We start from the raw sequence: 22,713 nt of genomic DNA, 5'->3' as shown, positions 1-22,713 counted from the left end.
TTCGACCAGGTCGGCAATGTGAATGCTGGCTTGCCGGTCAAGTGGAATACCTGAATAACGGGCTGCGATCGCCCATCTCCGACAGTTCCTGGTCTGTGTACCTGGCGTGTATCTCCTCCAGCGGAATGGCGGCTCTCCTAGCGTTGATGCGCTTGAGTATGAGCCAGTAAACCACCGGCCAAATTACGCCAAAGACAGAGAGCATCCCAAGACTGATGCCGAACCCTACCGGGTACGTAGGCGACTGTGCCGCAATGTAGATGTTCGAGCCAACAATCTGCAGAGGTTGTTAGCAAGTGTCGGGTTCGGTGCAAAGGTGGTGCTCGCGGAGTCGCGGGTTGACCTACTCCGCCCAACTGAGAGAAAGAAATCATGGCACCCATTCCAACAGCACGCTTCATTGAACCGGCACAGTTCAACGCGATCCAAGCCGTGACTGCGGGGGAAATTGGATACAGCCCAGCTGTTGCGAGGAACACCCCGAAGACCGTGGAAAAGTCAGCGCTCAGCTGGCCGAGAAGAATCATGCCGCAGGGCACCTTGTATCGACGACTTACGTGTTACACCGGGGAGGTTAGGATACCGGGACGTGATTATCATGACGATGAAGCCACTGGGTAGCGCGGGTTAGCTCTTGTATTACTTGCAAGATGATGAATTCTTACAACACGGCCAGCAGGTTTGGGAGAAGGACCGAAAGCATCCGTTGCCTCCACCTATCTGCCGCCCATCCAGAGAAAAGAGTGATCATGCAGGCGAAGATGTAGGGCGGGGCTGTCATGGCTTGGGCCTCAGCAGCGGTGTATCCAAGATTGAAGATACTAGTTGGCAGAGAGATCAGCATCACGAGTTTTCGAATCGCCGGCAATCCTTACATGGTAGGCAGGATGAATGCATAGCCGTAGACAGCCACGCAAAGGGTGAACTCTGTGGCGGCGCTGTTGCACGTGATGTTAGCGGCAAAAAGCTCAATGACGATGGTGACCTTACACGGCATAGATGTGAAAAGACTGTATCCATCCAGTACACCTTGCGTCAGCAATGTACTTCGTTCCGTCTTGTAGGCTGTTCTCACAGTGAATGCCTCTCTGGCAGCCTTCCAAGAGAACTCTTCCTTTTCAGCAATACCGGTTTCGCCGCCTGCTGCAAATCGATGACGCAGAATAAGGAACCGGCGCTCCTCGGGCGACAACCAATTCGTCACTTTGGCGGGTGTGTCGTTGATGAGAAACCATGCCCCGATTGCGATCAGAAGTGAGAAGAGGCCTGCCGATGATCTCTGCTTAGAGATGTTACCAAGAAACATTGTCTCACATCCACAGCTTACCTTCGAGGCAGTATATCCATCTCCATCCTCTGAATCCCCAGGTATGGTCCAGATGCCCGATGCCGTACGCCAGTAAGCCGGAGAATGCACCTGCTCTGCAGAGAAGGCGGATTAGCTGAGATCCAAAATCCCCTTTGACCTCCGTTGATCGGCTGAGAGACTTACGCAGATGCACCACAGAAGAAGATTGACAATCGGGTATGAATCTCTGCTGGCGAGTACCAGATGGTGAGGATGAACGAACAACCAGGGAAGACGCCTGCGCGTGTTCGTTGTGAACCTTGAGGTCTAATGTGGTCTTGGGCGACGCCTACCTGCTTCGAACCAACCGAGTACTGTTTGATGATCAGCATGTGCGAGTGTCACTGGGTGCTTTCTGTGACTTACAAACCCGAAATGTGATCCAACCGGCCCTATTATTCTGCAGGGAGGATGAGATGAGAATGAGGGATACCGTGAACAGGAGGAAGGGTAGCCAGATCTAAGCGTCGTCAGCAGCGTGGACCAAGTCTCTTCCTAGGGCTAGGATCAATCAATACCCTTGGACCAAACCGCTTCAGGGCAATGTTAGAAGGCCTGGAAGACATCGGAATTAGCCAGATGATCTGATTCCTGCATCACGCTTGCATTGTCCTGAGAACCTACACTCCACCGGCTGCATAGGTGACGAAAAACACGGCCAGCCCAGTGTTCCAGTCTTGCCCAGACATTCTCATGTCCGGAAGGGCTCCGAACAGCTTCGCGTTACCTGGTGTTGGCAACGAAGTCAGAGAGAATGACCGATGAACGTGGTTTCGTCGGAGGACTGAAGTGCGGGGCGTGTCGACGTGTAGGGTGCCCATACCAACATTGTTGCGATCGATGTAGGATAGCAAGTAAATGATGATCAATTGCGGCAGTACGTGCCAACTGGATCGCGTGAGTGGTTCCGAAAGGGATCTAGAGATAGACATGGAGAGACTGGAAAGACCACTAACTCGACTTTGCGCACCAGCTTCTGCAACCGCTTGCCGGTGAACTCTCGACTCAGTTCGAGGTACTCCTCGTACTCTCCGCGAGGGTTATCGGAACCCTTGCCTAGATCAACTGTCGATATAGTGTCTCTTCCGGGCTCCATGGACGACCTGCTGATGGACGCGTTCATCGTATCAAAGATTGGGGAGGGTTCTCAGAGCGCTGTGGACGACCGGATTGGAGTCTGTAGAACCAAGAACAAACGACAAGGAAAGGCTCGCAAAGCAGCTTGTACAAACTAACATATTGGCCAGGCACTCAGGGCTTCAAACCCAAACCATATATACTTGAGTTATAACAGCGCAGGTGATCGAGTCTGGACATGACTATGGCACGTGATCGTTTGCAGATAGGTTTTCTTGGAGAATCCCCGTGGTGGAACTCCAGAAGTGCGGGGCGACCCCGGGGATGGCCCAACCCCTGAAAAAGACTTGGTTCATGCTGAGTCGGTGATATTTACCGATCTGTTGTGTTCGTGGGTCGCGGGGTCGGCTTGATTTCCCTAGCGTCTGTGGGGTGTCGTGAGGCGGAGTCTATGCACCTCGCGATCGGTGTTGTTGCCCTAGACTTTACTGGATGGCGATGACCGATTTGCTCCATATTCGAGCATATATCATGGAATTCCAATGGATGATTGGTCTCTTAACTGGAAACCTGGCAGAGCTGCCAACAAGACCCAACAAACGCTCCCATTATCGGGACAAGCTCCCTTCAAATGAGCTGCGGTGCTCGGCGTGCCATGTTTGTGTATGAAATCCGGTGTTCTCAAGTTAAAAAGCCGGCGCACATCTCTATCGTAGATGCGCATTGTAGCTTTGCTATAGCTTACTTTACATGATCCACCAGCTGGGCACTTGGCATCTCGTAGTCTCTCTTTGCCCAACATAGAACCCCAAATCATCACTTCACGCAATTGACGCGCTTCACAAAGCTCTCGGCCGCAATGCCCAAGGTAACTATCGTTGGAGCCGGGTTAGTTCTTTACTGTTTCCCACTCTTCGACTCGGACACCAACCCTGCCTGCCTTCGCTGATCTAACAGACATCCAAGCATCGTCGGCATGGCCGTTGCCAGTATGCTCTCTAGATTTCACGAAGTCACGATCGTTGCGCGAGACTTGCCCGGGGACTCCCCGAGCCATCAGTGGGCATCCCCATGGGCAGGTGCAGTGTTTCTCGGTCTAGATGGCTCAACCGCAGCCGAGCAGAAGATGCAGAGGGATGCGTTCGCTTTCTTGTGGGCTCTGGCAGACTCGAACCCTGAGTCAAGCGTCAAGGTATTCAACTCATGCGACAACCCATCAGCCCATCAAAACTGAGCTAACGGAGGACCCTTGCAGAGAATCGAGATGATTGACCTCCAAGAGGCGACCACTATCGACAAGATCTGGTACAAAGACCTGATGCCCGGGGTACGATGTTTCAGAACTGTCTGCTGGAATATGAAAGATAGCTGACCCTGAATAGTTCAGAGCCATGCGTCCAGAAGAGCTACCCCAGGGTGTCGTCTGTGGGATGAGCTGTATGACATATGCACAGGCAATAGCCGCACCGATATTTACTTTTGCTAATGGCCCTTTTCTTACAGACAAAACCGTTGTTCTCACCCCCACGACGTTCCTTCCTTGGCTAGCGCAGCAGTTGAAAGACAGAGGCGTGGTGTTCATGCGCCAGAATATTGAATCCCTCTCTGATCTGAAGCACCTCAACCACGACGTTCTGGTCAACTCTACCGGCTGCGGTGCTAGGTTCCTGCATGACGTCCGCGATGAAAGCGTGCAAGAGGTCCGGGGCCAGACGATCTTGATCAAAACGGATTTTGACAAGATTCTAATGCGCCATGGCAAGGCATACACATATGTCATTCCTCGACTAGATGGCACTGCTATCCTGGGTGGAATCAAACAGGTCAACAACACGTAAGTAATAGCACCGTTCCAATGACATCTCCATCTTGGTCAGAACTAACGAGTTACTCAATAACGATGCAGTGACACCGCTATTGACCTGGACATCAGAGACGACGTGAGTGTGCTTGCCCCAAAGACGTTGACTTTGATCTTGGACATAACGTTTTCGTCCCCCCTCTAGATCCTAAGACGTGTGCACGAGAATGCTCCATCAGTATTCAGGGACAACAAGATCGAAAACGTCGAGATCATACGGGATAACGTCGGGTTCCGCCCGGCTAGGACTGGAGGAGTGCGGGTAGAGAAGGAGAATCTGGACGGCCAGAGTGTCGTTCACGCCTACGGTGAGTCACCATTGCAGCACAGGCCTTGTCGTCCACACGATACCGCAGACTGACTATCAAAGGGACTGGCGGTGGCGGCTACGTGTTCAGTTTCGGCGTTGCCAGGGCAGCGGGCACTTTGGTCAATGATTTCGTGTTCACCACCTCACGAGCGAGGCTTTAAGATAGACACATTCGAGATTTCAATACCGTTGGTGATGAGCGAGGGGTACGGAAGACCCCAGAATTGAGACTTTCCCTACCAGAAGCGCTTCTTTCTATGATGAGCAAGGGAGTTATTGATACAGGTGCTCCTAGCCGCTCAGGTTATCATTATGCCCTACGACGCAAATGCTTTTTTGGATTCCAGATTCAAACGTAGATGATACTTCGATTCTCTGAAGGTTCTGTGTATGGTAGAGGTACCGGCGGTAGCCATCAATCCATAACGCTACATGACAGGTCAAGCATTGAGGATAGATCATGGCGGTAAATGACGTATCGTCTATGTAGTGATGGACGGTATTTCTGGCCTTGACGAAAACGAGGTCAGTCAGCAGCTGATGGAAATGCCGCTGAGGCCGTGATCTCTGCCACATTCCGTATGTGGGACGCCTGAGTAATGGCAAGACGCGACCTCCTACGAGTGAAAGGAAATGGCTGAATGCCTTCGCCGGTCTTGATGGATTCCAACTTGGCCTAAACGTGCCCCGGTATTGATAGAGATTGTGCGTTAGTATCGTGCAGGGACCTAGAAGCTGTTACGCTGGACCATGTCCAACTGAATGGCACGGCATTCGATGTAGTAACTTTTCGGCGGCCGGGGCCGCGTGCAATCGGAGTTGGAAGCCTCAATTACCGACGCGGAGATAGGCGGTGATGGTTAGCGCCGGCCTCATTTCCCGACGCCCTTCGTCTTGAGTAAGCTTCAGGAACTTCAGACCCCCAAAAGATTGGAAATAAGAAACTATATTTCTCCTTGTGCTCTGGTTTCTCGGAAACAGTATCATCGGGTCTGTATTCGTCACAAAGTAAACTCTTTATAACCCAATTAGTCCCCGATATGGACAAAACACCCGTTACTAAACAGCTGGCGGATTTCTTCACGTCCCTTTCTAGCGACAATGTGTCCTTCGGCGTGCGAGAGTCAGCACACAATCTCTTATTAGATACTCTGAGCTGCCTTCGCGCGGGAGCCAGTGTCCAAGCATCACGCAAGGTCATCGCTGTCTCAAATGTCTTCGGCGGACCTGGGAAGGCGTCAATGGCGGGCTCATTGGATCCTCAAGGGGCCTCGCGGGCTCTCTACGCCAACGCTCGGCTTAGTAACCTTCTCGACTGGGACGAGACTTATCCCGTCGGCGTGCATTTCGGCATTGGTGCGGTCTGCGCGGCGATGACAGCAGCAGAGGCTGAGAACAGATCTGGCGCAGATCTAGTAGCCGGCATCATCGCGGGGTACGAGGCGGGTGGCCGTCTCGCCAGCGCCATCGGCCCCATGATGTCGGTTGAAGATGGCCAAGTCACAGGGTTCTCCGAGATCTGGGGCGTCGCTGCGCCCGTCGTGGTCGCGTCTTGCGTTGCCTATGCCCGGACCATAGGGCTAGATTCGGACTCTCTGCAAATGGCACTAGGAATATCCTGCTCCAACATACCTCTGCCCATCGGCAGTCGCTGGTCGGAAGCCCTTCATCTGCCGGACAACAAGTATTGCGACTCTGGTTGGTGTGCGGTGACGGGGATGCACGGCGTCATCTCCGCGAGAGAAGGTCTCACGGGTTTTGAGGGCATTCTTGACGGGGCGGTCGGCATCCCGGAGATGTACGCTGCCGCCATGCCTCGGCGTGAAAGCATGGCCGAGGGACTTGGGTCCGTTTGGCATCTAGATGCTATAACTTACAAGCCATGGCCCACGTGCCGGTTCATGCACTCTCCCATGACCGCCCTTGCCCGTCTTATCGGGGAACACAAACCCGACCCGGATGTCGTGGACGAAATCGTCATATTCACTGGCCCTCTGGCAAACTCTTCGCGGTTTAGGAACCCCAGGCCGAAAACGTTCAGCAGCTACTGCTTCAGTTACCACCACGCTGTGGCTATGATGGTTATGGGTATTACACCGGGCGCGGAGTGGTTTGATTCCCAGATTGCCGAGTCTCAAACTGCACTGGATTTACGGAAGAAAGTCCGCATTGAGCTTTTTGAAGACTCGCGGTCCTTTGCGCAGGACATGGCTCAGGGCCAGATACGCCGGATGCCAGGGGCAGCGAGTTTAGTGGTTCGGGGACAAACTTGGACGCGACGAAGCGATTACGCAGATGGTGACCCATGGGACCAGGAAGTAGCTTATGGCCGTGACAAGCTGGCCGACAAACTTGCGTCAACAGCCCGCAAGCAGGACTTGAGGAAGTTGCTGGACTGGCTGAAAGAGATCGAAACCGCAAAGAGCCTCGAGCCGCTGTTCGCCTTTATTAGGAATAGCTAAGATCTCTGGGTAGTAAACTTGTATCTTGTTTAGTCAACGGGATACTTTGGGGCTCTTACCCGATCACTGAGAGCGAATAACGAAGTCAATAGTACCGTTCAAAACCGACTTGCTGGATTGGCTCCATCCAATCATGGATTGAATGACGATCAACTAGTTGAATGGGGCAATTTAGGGATCTTGTGTAAGGTAACTGTGTAGACGAATTCGCTACGGTGCACACACTCTTTCGCAGTAGAGTCTGAAGATTGTAAAACTATCGCCGCACGCTCAAAGGCGGTTTCTTAAGTCGACAATTCATAATTCTTCGAATAGAAGACTTTGAAGTAATATTGGTGAAACTATAAAGGGTTTGTAGTTGTAAAGTAAATCTTTCAATGTTTTGTAGCTCTCAGGCTTTGGCGCGTTGATGAGGCAGGAGGTGGAAGGGCTGGAAGGAGCCCGGGGCTCCGTGGTTAACTGCTGGAGACAGAGCCAGGTCGTCGCCTCATCGCACGACTCATGGGACAAGTCCTCCGTATAAGCAACGACGAGGTCTTCCAGGTCAGCGGCGACGGGAATATGCAATGAGGCCGAGGCTCCAGAACTATGGGAGCCGTCGCCAGAGGCGTCCGAATGATTCGAGTCCAGCACTGCATTGCTCAAAAAAACGAGTTCGCTAAGGTAAGAACCATGCCGGATAACTAACGTAGGGTTAAATGACGTCCTTGGTATGAACTATTCTGATGAGGGGAAATACATAGATAAGCTGTGGAGAAGAATTTCCAGGCGTTATCCAGCACCTCATGAGATCAGGGCAGTACCGGTCCCTTGCTAAACCGAGCACCGTGCACGGGGAGTTTCCCAATCACCCTTCCTCCGCCCAATGCGAAGCAACCGCGACCAAAGAAAGTCGGCATGATGGCGGACAGCATGCGTCAGAGCGCTGGGCGAAAGAGTACCGCCTGTCGTCGCTGCCACCGGCAGAAAGTGAAATGCTCGAGAGGTATGGAAAATTTCATTCAAACCACTTTAACCCGGCGCCCGGCTAACAACAAGCCAAAGAGAAGCCGTGTCGCAACTGCGCAGCTGCCAAGACGGACTGTGTCTATCCAGAGCGCGAGAAAGTCCTTGCCGTGCCCGAGAACTATCTTCGGAGTCTTGAAAACGATAGAAGACGACTGCTTCGAAGCCCTCATCACAGCTCCCGCTCCGAGGAACCCGAAGGCGCAGGTTTCTTTGCAAATGATGACCCTCCGATTACTTCTAGCCAAGCTACCGTGGAGAATTCGGCCGCCGAGTTTTTCGTGGAGAAGGTGAAACAGCTTCAACAGAACGCCGCCGCAGCACAGTCCGATCCGTCCCCAGACGGAGGGAGTATGCTGTGTGAAACAACGCGGGAGTCATCAAAGCCATCAACCTCGTACGAGTATTTTCACTTGGCCCATGACACATCACGTGAGAAAATGACCTCTACTTCCGTCTGAGTTTACGAGCTGTGCCCATGAGACTAACATGTGCATTGCTGTAGATCCTCAAATAAGCTTGTCTTTGCCTCCGTATCCATACGCCTGCCATTTACTGGATCAAGTCGAAATATACATGGGCCACGACTACCATTGGTTCATGTGGAGAGAATTTAAAGAACGGATGGACTTGACGTACAAAAGTCCGGAATCACCTCAGTCACGAGACCGACTCTCCCTCTGCCGGATGCTAATAGTGTTCGCTCTCGGCGAGACTTTCGTCCAATATCCTGCACCGTCCATCAATCTTGCTTCGACAGAAAGCGGCGCAGATAATGATGATTTGGGGACTAGTCAAAGACCACCTCCAGGAGGGAAGTTCTTCGAGCAAGCCCTCTTGCTGTTGAAGTTGCCATGCGAAGAGCCCAGCATCGACCACATCGAAATATTAAATTTAGCAGTACGCCCAGTCAAAACCTCATTACATACGCCCTATTCTGTTCAAGGTATTAAGTGAAGGAGCTAACTTCATCTCACAGGCCTTTTACTCCTATTCCCTCAACCGTAAGAGAACGGCATATATGTACGCAGGGATGAGTGCCAGGATCTGTAATGTTCTCAGATTACACCAAACAGCGTTGGCGTCTTCATTCGCCCCGTCGGAACATGAACACCGGAAGAGAGTGTGCTGGACATCGTACTGCCTGGACAAAATGACCAGCAGTGAACTAGGGGCTTGGTCCTCTTTCCAGCCTGAACAGATCAAGGTCGATTACCCAAGCGAGGAACCATTGGGCCCTGAAGATGCCGGCAATTTCTTCGAGGCCGACTTCCTCCGCGCACGTATCCAGATCACGATGATGAAGGCAGAAGCCGACGTTTTCATTGATGCGTGGCAGTCTATCAGAGACGACATCCCTCACTTTGAGAGGCGAGCACGGCCCATTCTGCTGAAGCTGGAGTCTTGGAAGAAGGAGCTACCGGCATGTATGTCGTTTGACTGCGAGTTGGGAATGCCAGACGCCATGGCGCAGATGACGAACATGAGGTCTCTTGCCTCGCTTTACCTACGATGCAATCATGTGCGTTACCCAGCGCTTGGGCATCGCCTGGCCACAAACTCTGGTTGCCCTGGAGCATCATCAAGCTGACGCTACTCACGTGTGCTCTAGTGCTTCATTCTACTTCTTCGCCCCTTCTTCCTGAGGCAGATCACCCATATCATGTCCAATGAAGCTGGAAACGCATCTCGAGAAAGCCTGGAGGCTTTCAGTGACCGGTGTCTCCGGGCCGCCCGAACGAATGTATGCATTATGATCGGCCTATGGCACAGAGAAAGAGTCGGTGAGTGTTACGCAACGTCCATATCCATCCGCCCCGGCCGCTTCTCCGAGACTGTGTGCGTCTAACGCCGTCAGCCAAATTCGGGTTCTGGGATAGCATCCATCTATTCTCAGGCCTTACGATTCTCTCCCTAGCCATGACGGTGAACAAGCGGCGGACGGCGAGCTTCGACGAAAAGGAAAGCGATTTCGAAACGTACTCGACGGGCAAGAACGTACTGAATTACATGATGCGGGCGGGGAACCTCGCAAGCAAAGGCCACGAAAAGATGCTGATGGAGATAGAACAAATGGAACAAGTTCTTGGGACGAGGCAGACCGAGGGCTTCGAGCCGCTCATGGAGCAGTGGGACATGGATGAATGGATGGCACAAGTGATGGGCTACGACCCATCTACCTCCTCATTCGTTTTGAATGAGTTTGAGTAAATGAGGCTAGCTATATCAACTCTCTTTGAGGGAATTCTTACCCCATGCTATTGTACCTTTGCAGCCAGCTGCAGCATTAAGTTTTAGTTTTATCATATTTGACGTTGTAGTAGCAGAGTGAAGCATTACTCTAGATTTTTGAAATATGTTTTATAAAGAGTATTAAACATCAATAACATGAAATATGTATCTCACTATATCGCACAAAGCATCTATCCACTTCTAAAGACAAAAGTCTACCCATCCTGGACGCTGGAGGGCGATTCTAGAAGCAGGGACTCTTTTGCGTGAGACTCAGTCTCTGGGGCCAGATCTTGCAACCTTGTCTCAAAGAAGGTCTAGTGGCTTTCAATGGTGTTTCTTGGAGTGTGCCTGCTTACTACAGAAGTCTCGTTTTCTTTGTCATTTAATATGCATCATCCTCACTTTTTGATGCAGATCAACAAGTGGAAAGAGTTGTGTCAGAACGTCTTTCATGCATTAATCTCATTGAAGCAATGAGAATCTCACCCAGAACGATAATGACGAGAATACAACTTAAGACGGGCAATCTGGAAAGATGAGAAGCCATGATCTTCATCCATCAAGCACTAGTCGTCATGGGTGACTCTGCCTTACCCCTAACGGCACAAGCCACGACCCTTCGCCCGATGTTCCTCCCTCACGAAATCTTCCTCCTGATAGTTGAGGCCATCATCGACGACGCAGAAGCAAAAGCATTCGACCAGCCGATGACCTGGTGGCTGCACGGGTTCGCCGGGGAAGTATTCGACCAGTTCACCATCTTTTCCGTAGACGACATACAACCCAAACTCGGCGGAATACCCAGACATCCGAACAGAGCCTTGAATGACACCCTTCGCATCTCTGAAGTCAACAGCAGCGCGTTCAGAATTGTTCGTCGGAGATTCTCTCGCCTCCCGTACTGGTGCCCCTACGGACCTACGACCGATCGTGTGCCCTATGCGTGGGCGCATCCCAAGATCGACTTCTTCCATCCTGTTATAGAGTTTTCAACAACCACTTCCAATCGCTTGATTATCCGGCTCGGCAACACCGTCCTATATAGGCTCATTCACCAGTCGCCTCGGGGTAGGCAGATCACGGCACACATCCAGAACGTCGTGTTCGCACCTGTTCTGCGGAGTGTCGAGGACATGAGAGCCAACTGTCGAGCCCTACTGACACTGGCGAATCTCAGAGTCCTCCATCTCGGGATAAGAGTGGCCGTCGAACCGCTGCCCGAGAAGTTCTGCGGGCCCGGTGTCGTCGTACCTGTCGATGCGCCCGAGGTCGGACAGATACGAGACTACCTCACGCATTATGAGGCCCTTTGGACGCCTCTCTTGGATAGGGGTGTTCGTGTTATACTTGATGGTCAGACGTTTGACTCGAACAAGACGCGGTACTTATTGGAGTTGTGTCGCGAGGAGGACGGCTTGTACTTGCGGCATGTTGATCCTCGGAGTCATTGGTTCAAGCTCAGGTCAGCTCTGGAAATCCCTGCGTAGATCTGTTCTTCATGGGAAAGTTATGACGGGACTAGCGGCACAGGCAGAGGGTTGTGTCTTACGTCCGGGCGGTCGTAACACCGGGACGGGTCCCGGCGCCGGCGGCACGGGGGTGTGGGGTCCGAGGTGGGTTTCCGCCCCGGGAACCTTGTCGTCTCTCTTTCCATCGTGGAGGCAATGGCTCCAACACGATAAGTAATTGGGATTTTAATGAGTTTTCACATGCCATACCTTTTGACTAGAAAAGTATCATGCAAAGTTGTTGATCTTATGGGTTTGGAATTCCAGGACAATTTCAACATTCATGCCTATCGTACCAGTGAATCCCCTGTGATTCGAGTTTTCGCACCCCACGATTGCTGTAGAGACGACGCTTCGCATCTTCTGCGCTCTTTGCCACGACGTACATCAGGTTTTCGAACGGCACCGTTCATGGTTCTAAGATATTCTTACAATGCCGAAATAATCGTAATTCGGCGGGAACAAATATCGCCTTTACTTGCCGAATGCTGGCATGAGATCACAAACTATTCGAAGGCGCAATGGATGTCGAAGCTCGCAACGAATATCACGTCGCAGTGGTGTAGATAGTAACTCGTAACTGTTTGCATTGGTTCCGCAAAATAAGTTACACGCAATTGCGGATGCCTCTGATTTCTGCGGATACTCTGTTCTGAATGCCCTTCAAGCATCGCTATTCTCATTGTTCCTGACTATGAGATTGGAGGTTTCCCATTATCGTATGAAAGGTCTCTTCCGCCATTGCCTTCAGGCTTTCGATGATTCTTATTCTTCCCTCATATCTATCATCCTATCGCCTAAATACCTCCGCCGCTGCTATCGTCGGAGTCGCCGTCATGCCATACAATTGGAAGCCTGTCCCAGCCCGCGTTGTTGACGATTTCTTCATCCGTAGAGTAATAATAGCAATAACACTCAAGATCGAAGAACCTCATTCGAATGCCCCAATCACCCTCGTCAGCCTGTGGATTAGCGTCGATTGTACGAACCAGCTCGAACGCGCGGTCGAGACGCTCGCCGTCGTGCGTCGCGAAGATGACGCGAATGTTGCGGTCCCAGAGAACTTGTGACGTAGCTGTTCCAAGCACAGTTGCTACATGCTCTAGGTCGGGCCACGAAATCATGTCGAGTGGCAAATCTTCAGCATGGTTGTGAGGCTCGTTGTCGAGGCGCTGCGCCCACGTCTCGCTGGGCGTCAGGTAAATGGACCGCAAGTTCGGCAAAGCCAGGACGCAATTGGCAATTTCTTGCGCGTCCAGACTTATCGCCTTCATGGTTACGTTCTCTATACGCCCGAAAATTCGATCGTCCTCTGGGAATTCGTTGATGGATGGGTACGCGAATGCGTCAGCTTGAGGGCACGTCCAGATCATGACGACGGGCAGGCATCCGTATATCCGCTTGCCATGCAAAGCCGCAGGAATTTGAAAGAACGTGTTCTCGACCAAACATCGAGCTTGCCGGTTGACCTGACGAATGTCGCGGATGAGATGGAAGCGATTGAAAAGGTCGGTGGGCCACTTGACAATGAGATGGGTGCCGTGGTCGTTGTCCGGGAAATCATCTGGGAAGTCCTCATGGATATAGGCGGTCTTCAAGATTCTGGGTTTCATCGATGATTGAGACACTGCGTTGTCGATGACGGCTTCGACCACCATGAGAAAGATCTCGTAAGGAAGAACGGCGCCTTGTTTTGGATCAATCAGTCTCAAAGTGCCGAGGCGTTGCATGAAGAGCTGTACTCACCCATGGTCACTTCTTTCCTTGCTTTATGTTGGTACTTTGGTGTGGAGAGAGGACGGAAAAAGTAACTGGTAGTGGAAGGAGGGAGGAGGATGGAGGATGGAGGAAAATGCGCTCTTGTTTCACACAAAGAGACCTCCAAGACTGACGATGAGGAAGAAGTTGTCGTCACCTCACTGCTTTTTGGTGTTTTTTTCTGTCTGGGTGGTGGTTCTTGGTTGAAGAATGTGAAGAATCCATGTGATATCAGTTGTGTTTGCGGAAGCAACGGAAGATCAGAAAAGTAAAGGAAGGCAACAGAAGGAAGTCAGAGTAAGCTGAGGGGGAAGGAGGGCCATTAGCGCCCCACCTGGCCGACTTCACCTTCCAAACTGCAAACTGCAAGAAATTACAACTCCTGAGCCTTCTATTGAATTCTTCTGGCAACCGTTTAGAAAGGCTACCTAGGAAGGACAAAGAATTCAGTCGACCAATGAGGACGGTCTTCAAGCGACCACAAGTTCAACATCGGCTGCTCAACCCATCGCATCAACCGAATAGAAATGTCAGACGCAGTCTCGCGCAGCTAAGCACACGCAAAATGGACGACTCGTCTCTTCAATATACTAAGACCACCTATGCAGACACACTGGCACCCCCAAGGATCCCGATCAAGATCTTCCTCAAAGTCGTGGAGGATGACATCGCCCCTAGGCTACCTACGTTGATAGCCCGCCTTCCACATCCTCGTTGCCCCGAGACAGGAGTTTCAAGCCAGACATTGAGAGAGTGTCTTTCAGAATGGCTCCAATCATCTTTCAAACTCGCCGAGTTGACCCAGCTCAAACAACCTCCTACTCCCCTTCCTCTACCATCTCGCCACTTCCCAAAACCATCTCTCCCTCGTCATCGAGAACCGATAGAAGAAGAAGCCTCCCGACGAACCACACGCCACCGACGACTCGAGAGGGAAAACGCAGACGACACTCGAGAACAGCCCCAAAACCGAGAAACGGAGAAAGCCCCCCTCCTCCTTCCCCTCTTCTCCTTGGTGACTACTTCGATACCACCACAAACCTGGCTCTGATCCGATCTCCGCCGTCACAGACGCCAATTCAACGACGATGACCTCGTTCCGGACGCACCAAAGACTACGAAATATCGAGACCTTCAAGACTTCTTTCCCCTGTACCATACAAATCTCACTTCATGACACACATCTATTCACATCCAGCCAGTAACTCAATCCGCCTCGAACATCACGTACCACAGATTAACAACCTCCAACCTAGAAAGAGCACATTCAACAAGCTATAAAACAAACCCATCGTCCCTTAACACACTCTATTCAAACAAACTAGATCCGTATCTTTTCATACAAACAACTTACAAAATCCAGCAACCTCTCGCTGTAACAGCCCCTCTAAAACGAAGTTGATACCACGATACCCTAAACCCGACTCCCAAAACTCATCCGATCTCCCTCACTCCCGGAAAACAAAGCCAAGCCATCCCATCTCCGAACCGGGAAAACCAAAAAAAGAGCATACCCCCTTCCCCCCTTCCCCTTCCCCTTCCCTGCCTCACAAATCCACGCCACCACCACCATACGCAAATCTCGGATCTCCAGCCCGGAAAACCCCCCCTCCCCCGGAACACACGCATGAACCCTCATCTCGTCGTCTCATTTCCATCCATTCCCGCCCCCCTCCACATCTTCCATCCTCCAGGGAGTCATGGAAAAAGGGGGGTGGGTGTGTTCTCCGAGAAAAGAATACATCCGGGCAGAAAAGCTGCCAGTCAGTTTTCCGAAGCACAAACACATACACATCCGGGCAGAAAATACGTCAAGTGTCATCTCAAACCAGGAAAAGAAAACGTGATATTAAATTCTCCGACGAACCTCTGTTCTTCTAGATGATCTCGACTCGTAAGTCACCTCCCCCGGCTCAAGTGTATATGTGTGTAACTCATGTCGAACCTCGCGTATATATACTCCCCCCATCACCAGCAACGCAATGCAATTACTCCTCACCATCACCTCCATAAATCTCACAAACCCATACATTTCTTCTTCAGTCTTCTTCTCATCTAACGGGAATCTCAAACAGAACGACCAGGATAAATAAAGGAAATAATGCAACCTCATTCCCAATCGAGAGCGGTGGTAATAGTACTGGGCGTGCGTGTGTAGTAGTAAAGTAGTAGCGGTGATCATGCCGTCGGCCGTGAGAAAAAAAACATGAAAACAAACGGATCTCGGGACGGATGGATGCCCAATGTTAATAAAACCAAACCCCTCCCTCCCCGCCCTCTCCCCGTATCCCAATGAAGGATTTAATAAAAAGGAAGGGCTTCAAAAAGAGCAGAAGCCTCGATGCAGCACCAGCGCTGTAAATATGCCATTTGCCATACCCGTATGCCTCTGATCCACACACAAATTTCACTCTCCCCGTCGCGGCGTAGTCCCATCGTCCCGCCTACGACACCGCGCCGTCGTCTTCCTCCTCCCCCGGGCGCCGCCCCGTCCCTACAAGACGCCGCCCATGTCCCACTCGCCCTTCTGCGCGCGGGCGAGCACCTCGCGGCCCTTGTCGGTGAGCTCGGGCCGGCCCTCGCTGCCGGCGACGGCGCTCTGCGGCTCGAAGAAGACGGGTTTGAAGACCTCGCCCGTCTTCTCGCGCTCGCGGGCCTTTTCGCGCTGCCGTTCCTCGAGCTCCACCTTGACCGTCGTCGCCTTGGAGAACTGCTTGGCGTGGATGGCCTCGGTGACGCCGGACCAGAGCTGGAGGGACTCGTTCTCGAGCTGCTTCTCGGCGGGGGGAAGGACCTTGGGCGCGACGTTGAGGGGGCCGAGGTCGATGATTGTGTAGCGGGCCTCCGGGGGGTGGGAGTCCTTGGACAAGTTAGTACACTCTGCAGATGGTAAGGGAGAGTTGGGGCGGAGGAAATACATACCACCGGCTTGGGGCCCAAGGTGAACTGGACCTTTTCGCGCCAGGGACCGCTCAGGCGGGCGACGACGTCGGCCTCGGGGACGTCCTTGATGTTGACCTTGTCGTCGTTGTCCGGGTCGTACCTGAAGATGACGCCCTCGACGCGGTTCGTGGAGCGGCCGAGCCAGCCCGCCTCGACGTAGTGCAGGATGGTCTTCAGCTTGGTCTGCGGACACGTGATGTAGGCCATCTCGCTGACGCTGACGCTCAGGCTGCCGCGGAGGATGCCGCCGAGGTGGGCGGCCGGGTGGGTGAGGCGGTAGGTCTCGCCGCCGCGGTTCTCGAGGGTGACGAAGATGCCGAGGTTGTGCTCGCCGGGCAGGACGCGGATGGAGGTGCCCGTGAACTTTGCCGTGATCTGGTCGTACCCCCGGGCGGAGAGGCCGCGCTCGGGGCAGCTGATGTGGAAGGCGCTTACGGGGGGGTGGTGGGAGGTCTGCTCTGTGAGGTAGGAGACGCGGATGGGCTTGTTGTCCGGGGTGGAGGTGCCGTGCTGGGGCACGGAGAGGGAGACGGCGGAGGCGTTCTTGTCCGCCTTTGCGGACTTGAAGGAGGAGGAGCTGCTTGCGGTCCCGCTTCCGGTCTTGAGGGCGGTGGTGTTGATCTTGGGGGCGTTGTCTTCGGTTTCCCAATTACACTGGTCGGGTTTCCGGCGTCAGCATCACGACGAGTCATGGACGGCACATGGTTTTCCTTCGTGGAAAAGGGAGGCCAGCACTCACCCTGAAGAACTCTCCCAGGCACGAGTTGTATGGTTTGCAGGGCTTTCCCTTTGCGTACTTCAGGTCCTTTGTGAACCAGAAGCGGCAGACCTCGAGCATGCGGTCGAGGGGCTCGTCGGAGGTGCCGATGGCGACGAAGGCGTTGGGTGCGTCGAGGTAGTTCCAGTATTCGAGGTTCGGCGTGGGCTCGAGGAGTTGGGAGGGGAGCGAGAAGCGCACGGCGGCGAGGTCAGCAACGCCGATGAACCTGGATGGGGGCAGAGGTCAGCAAAGGTTGTTCCGATCTCTGTTGTTCTTCTTCCTGCTCGACAAAAAACGCTGCGGTTTACCCTTCGAGGGGCACCATCGCTCGTCAGGCCCCCGCGCCGCGAAGCCGCGCAGGATTTCGCCTCCATGTTGGCCCTCTGCCTTCCTTCCCCTCTGAGCGGCGCGGCGGCGCATGCAGAGACAGACCGCTAGACTTGCGTGCGTAGGTATGTACTCACTTCTTCAGGATACCGATAAAGGTCTTCAGCTTGGACCCGTCGCTCTGGGTCTCCTCCGCGGGAGTATCGTGTGCAGTTTTGGAAGCCATGGTTATTGTTGTCGTCGTCGCGGGTGGAAGTGTGGTGGTGGTTTTTGGGAGGTGACGGACGATGACGACGTTTTTCTGGTTGCTGCTTGGTGTGGAAAAATGGCGGCTTTGCTGCGAAAGATAAGGTGGGGGGCCGAGAACGGCTGGCGGGGGTGGTTGTTGAGAGAGGCGTGGACGTGGGGACCGTGTTCAGCAAAACCGCTGTTAAAGCTCTCGAATGATGACGACGACCTGGAGGGAAAAGCTGTTTCTGTTTGCGCGCGCGCCTCTTCGTGTATCTTCTATTCCTTCTCTGCGTTGTCTCTCTCTCTCTCTTTCGCAGTAAGGATTTGAAGACGTGGTCGAAGAAGAGGACAACCAGTCGGTAAAGGTACGGTAGTTCTAGACCGATGGATCTCGACGCCGGGTCAAGGATGAGGATCGTTCCCGTTTCGTTTCAGTCGTCCGACTCATGCGCGGCGCGGATATCCGAGCAGAGGATGAAAGAAATCTGTTCGTACGCAGGAAGGAAGAACAACTCGGAAACACATATAAGAAAATTAAAAGGAAACGGAGATGAATCTCAGTGGATTTGTCTTCTCCTTTGGCGGTAAGGTAGGTCGGTCGGATGGGATAGGATAAAGAGAAGAGGCGTGGGTGAGTTGGTAGGTATCCGTAGGTAAAAAGGTAGGCAAGGTAAGAAAACGATGCAGAAGCGCGGGTAAAGGAAAAAAAGAATACACGTAACTCGCCTTCCCTCAAGGTATCCCAAAAGGCAAATTCATGGGAGACAGGTACATGAGGAATGGCATGCACCGCTCGAGGAGCGACTGACTGCCGTGACGATGTCGACAGGCCCCGCGCTAAGGCTGTTCACGGCCCACGGCAAGGGCGACACCACCTTGGCGTACAGTGCCAGACCGTGACGTTTTCTAGACGCTCTTCCGGCGTCTTGGCGCGAACCGGTGGCAGCGAGCACTGTCTTCGAGACTGTGTGTCCCGCTGATAAGGTTTCAGATGGGCCGCTGATTATCAGAAGGAGGGGCACCCTTTGGGGGAGGACAGACGGAAGGTACAGCGCAACGACAGCGGGCTGACCTTCTGAAAGACGGGACGATAAGAGCTTTCGGCGCTTATCCACCGAAACGAGGGGGACCGGGGCCTTGCACCTCTGACTTTTCGCGACTTCGTGTCTCTTCAGTCCATCTTACAAAATATCAATCAAACAATCTCAACACAACTCAAGGCAAAGAACAAACTCTTGAAAAACATCTCCAGAAACCAAATATCCCCCCTCTCTCCCCTCATCATCAACTTCCATTTCCAAAGGCAGACGTACTCTACCTCAACCCGGTACAAAATCACCTCATCCCCGGACCGAAAACATGTGCCAGTGCCAACCAAAGGTAAACGCCGGACATCGGCCAATCATCCGCGCACATGGTCCAATCCAACCGCCATCACAAGCCCCGAGACATACTCTCACACTCACTCACTCTCGTCTCGTCCTTGACTCGAGAGCTCTCCCCGGCTGTAATAGCACATGGCGTCAACGAGAGGCTGCGGCGGCTTTTTCTTCTTTTTCATCTGCTTGTGTGGTAAAACGGTTGGATCCCCTCCTTTCCCCTCCTCTCTCTTCGGGGCCAGGTGACTTGACTTGATTTGATCCGACTCCGGCGTTTTCTTTCAGCATCTCTCTTGTCTGTGTGGTTATGTGTGTGCGGTTGTGGCTTCAGCCGGGTCTTCTTCATCTCCGCAATCGTGGGATCGAAGAGAGATCCATCTGTGACGGGATTTGATGATATCCATCCACTCCTCTCAAATGAACACTGATCCCGCCATTCGACGAACAGCATCATCTCTCTCGCCTCTCGCCTCTGCATTAAAGTATCAAATGTCGAACGTAGCAGCTTGGGAAATCAAATGAGGGGTTTCATCAGAAGTCCACATTACCACGCGATCAACCTTTCCTTGCAGTCCTCAGAAAGAAAGAAGCTACAACCTCTCTACGCAACGAACACACGCAAACAAAGCCAACCGTCAAAGAGAAGGCTCGTGAAAGGAACCCCCTCTTCCACTCCTCACAAGAAGCACCAAGAAAGCCCTCGTAGCCTCCTCGGCATATCCTTTCACCACCATCACCAAGCCGAAGCTAAGGTAAAGAAAGCTGGTCTACGACGAGCAAAACCCCGGCCCGGCTGCAAGCCGACCAAGATCCAACTCGCCTTAGTAGCAGCCGACGCAAAAAGCGTCACGAGTAAAAAGAAATCCCAAATCCCACACTCACGACGTATCCGCATCGAAAAAATGCCATGCTATGCAAACACGCCCGCGAGACGTAAGCCTCCTCGCCTCCCCGGTCCCCATCCCATCCCATCCCATCCCGTCCCCCTTTCCCGCTCCTCCTCTCGGCCTGCCAACCTCGGCCTGCCACCGGACTGCGCTCCGCCGCGTCGTGTATGTGTCTCGTGACCTCCGTCATCTCCTGAAGCCATCACGAGACACGAGCCGACCACAGAGAGAGAAAAATAAGGCGGCTCTCTTCTGCGTCCGCCCTGGGGTGTCCGGCGGCCGTTTTTCCAGGAACACCCCCAATTCCCACCGCATTTCAGGGTCCTACCGGGGTTCCTCCAAGGCCCAACGACATCCCGTCCCATCAAGCCAACCCTCATCAAACTCTTTCCGGAGAGATAGATACTTTGCACGCTCCGTACCCTTCAGTATCCTCATATCAGGACCCTTCAAAGGGGAAGGGCGAGTCAAACCCAAGAATAGCACGCAGAGGGAACATCCCCGTCCATCATGCTACCCTTCGTGCGTCTCTTGGGATCGTCGTCAAAGTCAATGCTTTCCATCCTTCCCACACTTTTCGCCTTCGCATGGACCCCAAATCCATCGTCAATCGTCGATATTGGATGTGCTAACACCACCTTCCACAGAAAAATGTTGATGGATGACGGAGAAAAAAGCAGACCAACCCCCCACCACCGCCGTCCAGTACCTGCATTCGGCAGTCGTTCACCGGAGCTCTCTTCGTATTGCTCACCCCCAACTGCCAACTTCAGGGTCCTCGTCCGCATGGGAATCTTGGAAGATCTGCATTCTTACCGTCGAAAGGCATTCCAAGTGACGGGTTCACCTGAAGCGTTGCATCGCCAGAATGCCACCCAGATGAGTACCAGCAGCGGCCACCGAACCGGACGAGCTCCAACCGCCGGCCCCCGCCCAATAAGCACCGCCGCCATCGTCAAATCTCCTCGAGACTGGGTTGCCGCAACCCCAATCGTCTGGTTCGAGGTGTTCATCTAGCGCCGCGCGCCCCCTGTGGTCCCCGGGCAGCCGGCCGAACACGAGCGATCAACGGGTGGCAAAGCCTCCGGTGGAAGACGGAGCACAGGGCCCGGTCATCACCAATCCAACGCCCATCCCGCGGCCGCCTCCTCGAGACGTACGTCCGACATGCGTCTCGGGGAACCGGGGGGTTCACGACGGTCGTGACACCCACCGCAACATGTCGACCCCCTTATTCCCAAGCGTCCCAGTGTCCCAGCGTCTCCCATGTCCGACATCTGCAAAAATCGTACGCAAATAACGTCAGTGCCTCCCCTCCAGGTCTCCCCCATCGTGGCTCAGCCCGCTATAAATATCAATATTCAATGATTTTCCCAGGGGACCCGCGATCAAGGGTTCCATCCACGGATTCCCACCATCGAGAAACCTACCTGTGACAGCAATGATCATCGCTGTTTTCCTTTCCCGCCTTCCTCATTGTCCCCTCGATGCCAACAGACCATTAAACCCAAAGCTCCTCGACCCTTGTTCATCCGTCCCTTTCGCCAACCTTGATCATGGTAATCGGTCAGGGACCAATCTGCCTCTGCTCGTGCGGCCCCCCCTCTCCGAACTCGAATCCCGGGTTGTCCCCGCAAGACCCACGGAAATGGAAGTCTCATCGAAGATTTTTCTGCCCTCCCAACTGCCATCTTCCTTCCCATCGCCTATGACATCATGATCGACAAAACACATACTCTCTTGGGCAGCAGTGGCCGTCAATAATCGCTGCATCCCGGTGGCGTCGATGGGGACCCTTTATAAAGTATTCCCAGGGCAAATCCACATACTGAACCCTGATCCTGGCGATTGGAGGGCGCGCGCACGCGGGATGCTCTCCGATGGCCACTGAGGATGCCGGACCACAGCGAAAGCAACGACAAACATGCCCACCGAGCCCAAAGATCCAACAGCGAATCCGTTGAACCGACGTCCGGTAAATTGCGCCGTGGGCTGGGCGGCGATCCGGCGGAACTTGTTGCTGCTTCTTTCTCTGCCCCCGCATGTCCCGTGAGAAGACTCAAAAGAGGTTTGTTGTGTTGGTGAGTACCTGCGCAACGAAGCACATCTTCGCCGCCCTTAGTGCTGCAACCTCCGCCTGGCAACCCTCGTCGAACACCGCGCTTACAAACTTAACCCTAAGCGTCGTCATTTCCTGGACCCGAGCAGAGGGCACGTCCCGGGGGGGATGACAACGGTCCCTGGAAGGCCAACGTCCATGTCCCGGCACAGGGCATCGTCCTGCCCCGGGTCTCCGACTGCAACGTGAGGTGGCCCTCAACCCAAGCAGGTCAAGACAACCGTCCGGTAAGAGGGCTTGCCCTGACGCATATTGACGAAAGCTTCTCATCACCGGCGCGCTTGATGGCCACTTCGCGTCTCCACTGCCCGAGATGCGCCGCCCATGCTGTCCAGTGTCCACCTCCGGAGGCGGGGCTCAAGTCCCGAGAGCATGCCTTTGTACACTGCCATCGTACGGTAATTGGGATTAAGCTCCAGGGTAATGAGACGTGGGCATGCATCCCGTCGACTCTTGACGATGCTGAGGCTCTCCCGTCCAAATGTTGTTTATGGTTCAAGCTC

General features: G+C 53.4%; 7 protein-coding genes across 7 annotated transcripts; 4 read left to right on the top strand and 3 right to left on the bottom strand.

Annotated features, from left to right (window-relative positions):
• Positions 1–37: 37 nt before the first annotated feature.
• CkaCkLH20_08945 (putative pantothenate transporter) lies at positions 38–2,471 on the bottom strand (the record flags this gene model as incomplete). Its single annotated transcript, XM_038891660.1, has 12 exons — positions 38–277; positions 348–436; positions 558–613; positions 666–821; positions 876–1,266; positions 1,328–1,422; positions 1,493–1,586; positions 1,642–1,662; positions 1,715–1,808; positions 1,867–1,903; positions 1,973–2,236; positions 2,305–2,471. 12 exons carry the CDS (start codon positions 2,469–2,471, stop codon positions 38–40), a joined length of 1,704 nt encoding a protein of 567 aa, XP_038742947.1.
• Positions 2,472–3,254: 783 nt separating this feature from the next.
• CkaCkLH20_08944 (putative fad dependent protein) lies at positions 3,255–4,757 on the top strand (the record flags this gene model as incomplete). The annotated part of the gene is made up of 8 exons (XM_038891659.1): positions 3,255–3,313; positions 3,392–3,617; positions 3,681–3,752; positions 3,808–3,862; positions 3,929–4,259; positions 4,332–4,365; positions 4,432–4,594; positions 4,657–4,757. The coding sequence occupies 8 exons, from the start codon at positions 3,255–3,257 to the stop codon at positions 4,755–4,757; spliced, it is 1,041 nt and encodes a 346-aa protein (XP_038742946.1).
• An 879-nt stretch (positions 4,758–5,636) lies between these two features.
• CkaCkLH20_08943 (uncharacterized protein) lies at positions 5,637–7,058 on the top strand (the record flags this gene model as incomplete). The annotated part of the gene is made up of 1 exon (XM_038891658.1): positions 5,637–7,058. The coding sequence occupies one exon, from the start codon at positions 5,637–5,639 to the stop codon at positions 7,056–7,058; it is 1,422 nt and encodes a 473-aa protein (XP_038742945.1).
• A 2,158-nt stretch (positions 7,059–9,216) lies between these two features.
• Positions 9,217–10,274, top strand: CkaCkLH20_08942 (uncharacterized protein; the record flags this gene model as incomplete). Its single annotated transcript, XM_038891657.1, has 3 exons — positions 9,217–9,585; positions 9,676–9,847; positions 9,922–10,274. 3 exons carry the CDS (start codon positions 9,217–9,219, stop codon positions 10,272–10,274), a joined length of 894 nt encoding a protein of 297 aa, XP_038742944.1.
• A 650-nt stretch (positions 10,275–10,924) lies between these two features.
• CkaCkLH20_08941 (uncharacterized protein) lies at positions 10,925–11,785 on the top strand (the record flags this gene model as incomplete). Its single annotated transcript, XM_038891656.1, has 1 exon — positions 10,925–11,785. One exon carries the CDS (start codon positions 10,925–10,927, stop codon positions 11,783–11,785), a length of 861 nt encoding a protein of 286 aa, XP_038742943.1.
• An 818-nt stretch (positions 11,786–12,603) lies between these two features.
• On the bottom strand, positions 12,604–13,536 carry CkaCkLH20_08940 (uncharacterized protein; the record flags this gene model as incomplete). The annotated part of the gene is made up of 1 exon (XM_038891655.1): positions 12,604–13,536. The coding sequence occupies one exon, from the start codon at positions 13,534–13,536 to the stop codon at positions 12,604–12,606; it is 933 nt and encodes a 310-aa protein (XP_038742942.1).
• Positions 13,537–16,058: 2,522 nt separating this feature from the next.
• CkaCkLH20_08939 (oxysterol binding protein) lies at positions 16,059–17,820 on the bottom strand (the record flags this gene model as incomplete). The annotated part of the gene is made up of 4 exons (XM_038891654.1): positions 16,059–16,424; positions 16,487–17,161; positions 17,247–17,493; positions 17,732–17,820. The coding sequence occupies 4 exons, from the start codon at positions 17,818–17,820 to the stop codon at positions 16,059–16,061; spliced, it is 1,377 nt and encodes a 458-aa protein (XP_038742941.1).
• Between the last annotated feature and the right edge of the window lie 4,893 nt (positions 17,821–22,713).

The sequence above is a fragment of the Colletotrichum karsti genome, assembly GCF_011947395.1.
Source record: "Colletotrichum karsti strain CkLH20 chromosome Unknown Scaffold31, whole genome shotgun sequence".
In the NCBI taxonomy this organism is placed as follows: domain Eukaryota; kingdom Fungi; phylum Ascomycota; class Sordariomycetes; order Glomerellales; family Glomerellaceae; genus Colletotrichum; species Colletotrichum karsti.
The sequence above is the reverse complement of the archived record's forward strand: the minus strand, read 5'-3'. Positions and strand labels throughout refer to the sequence as shown.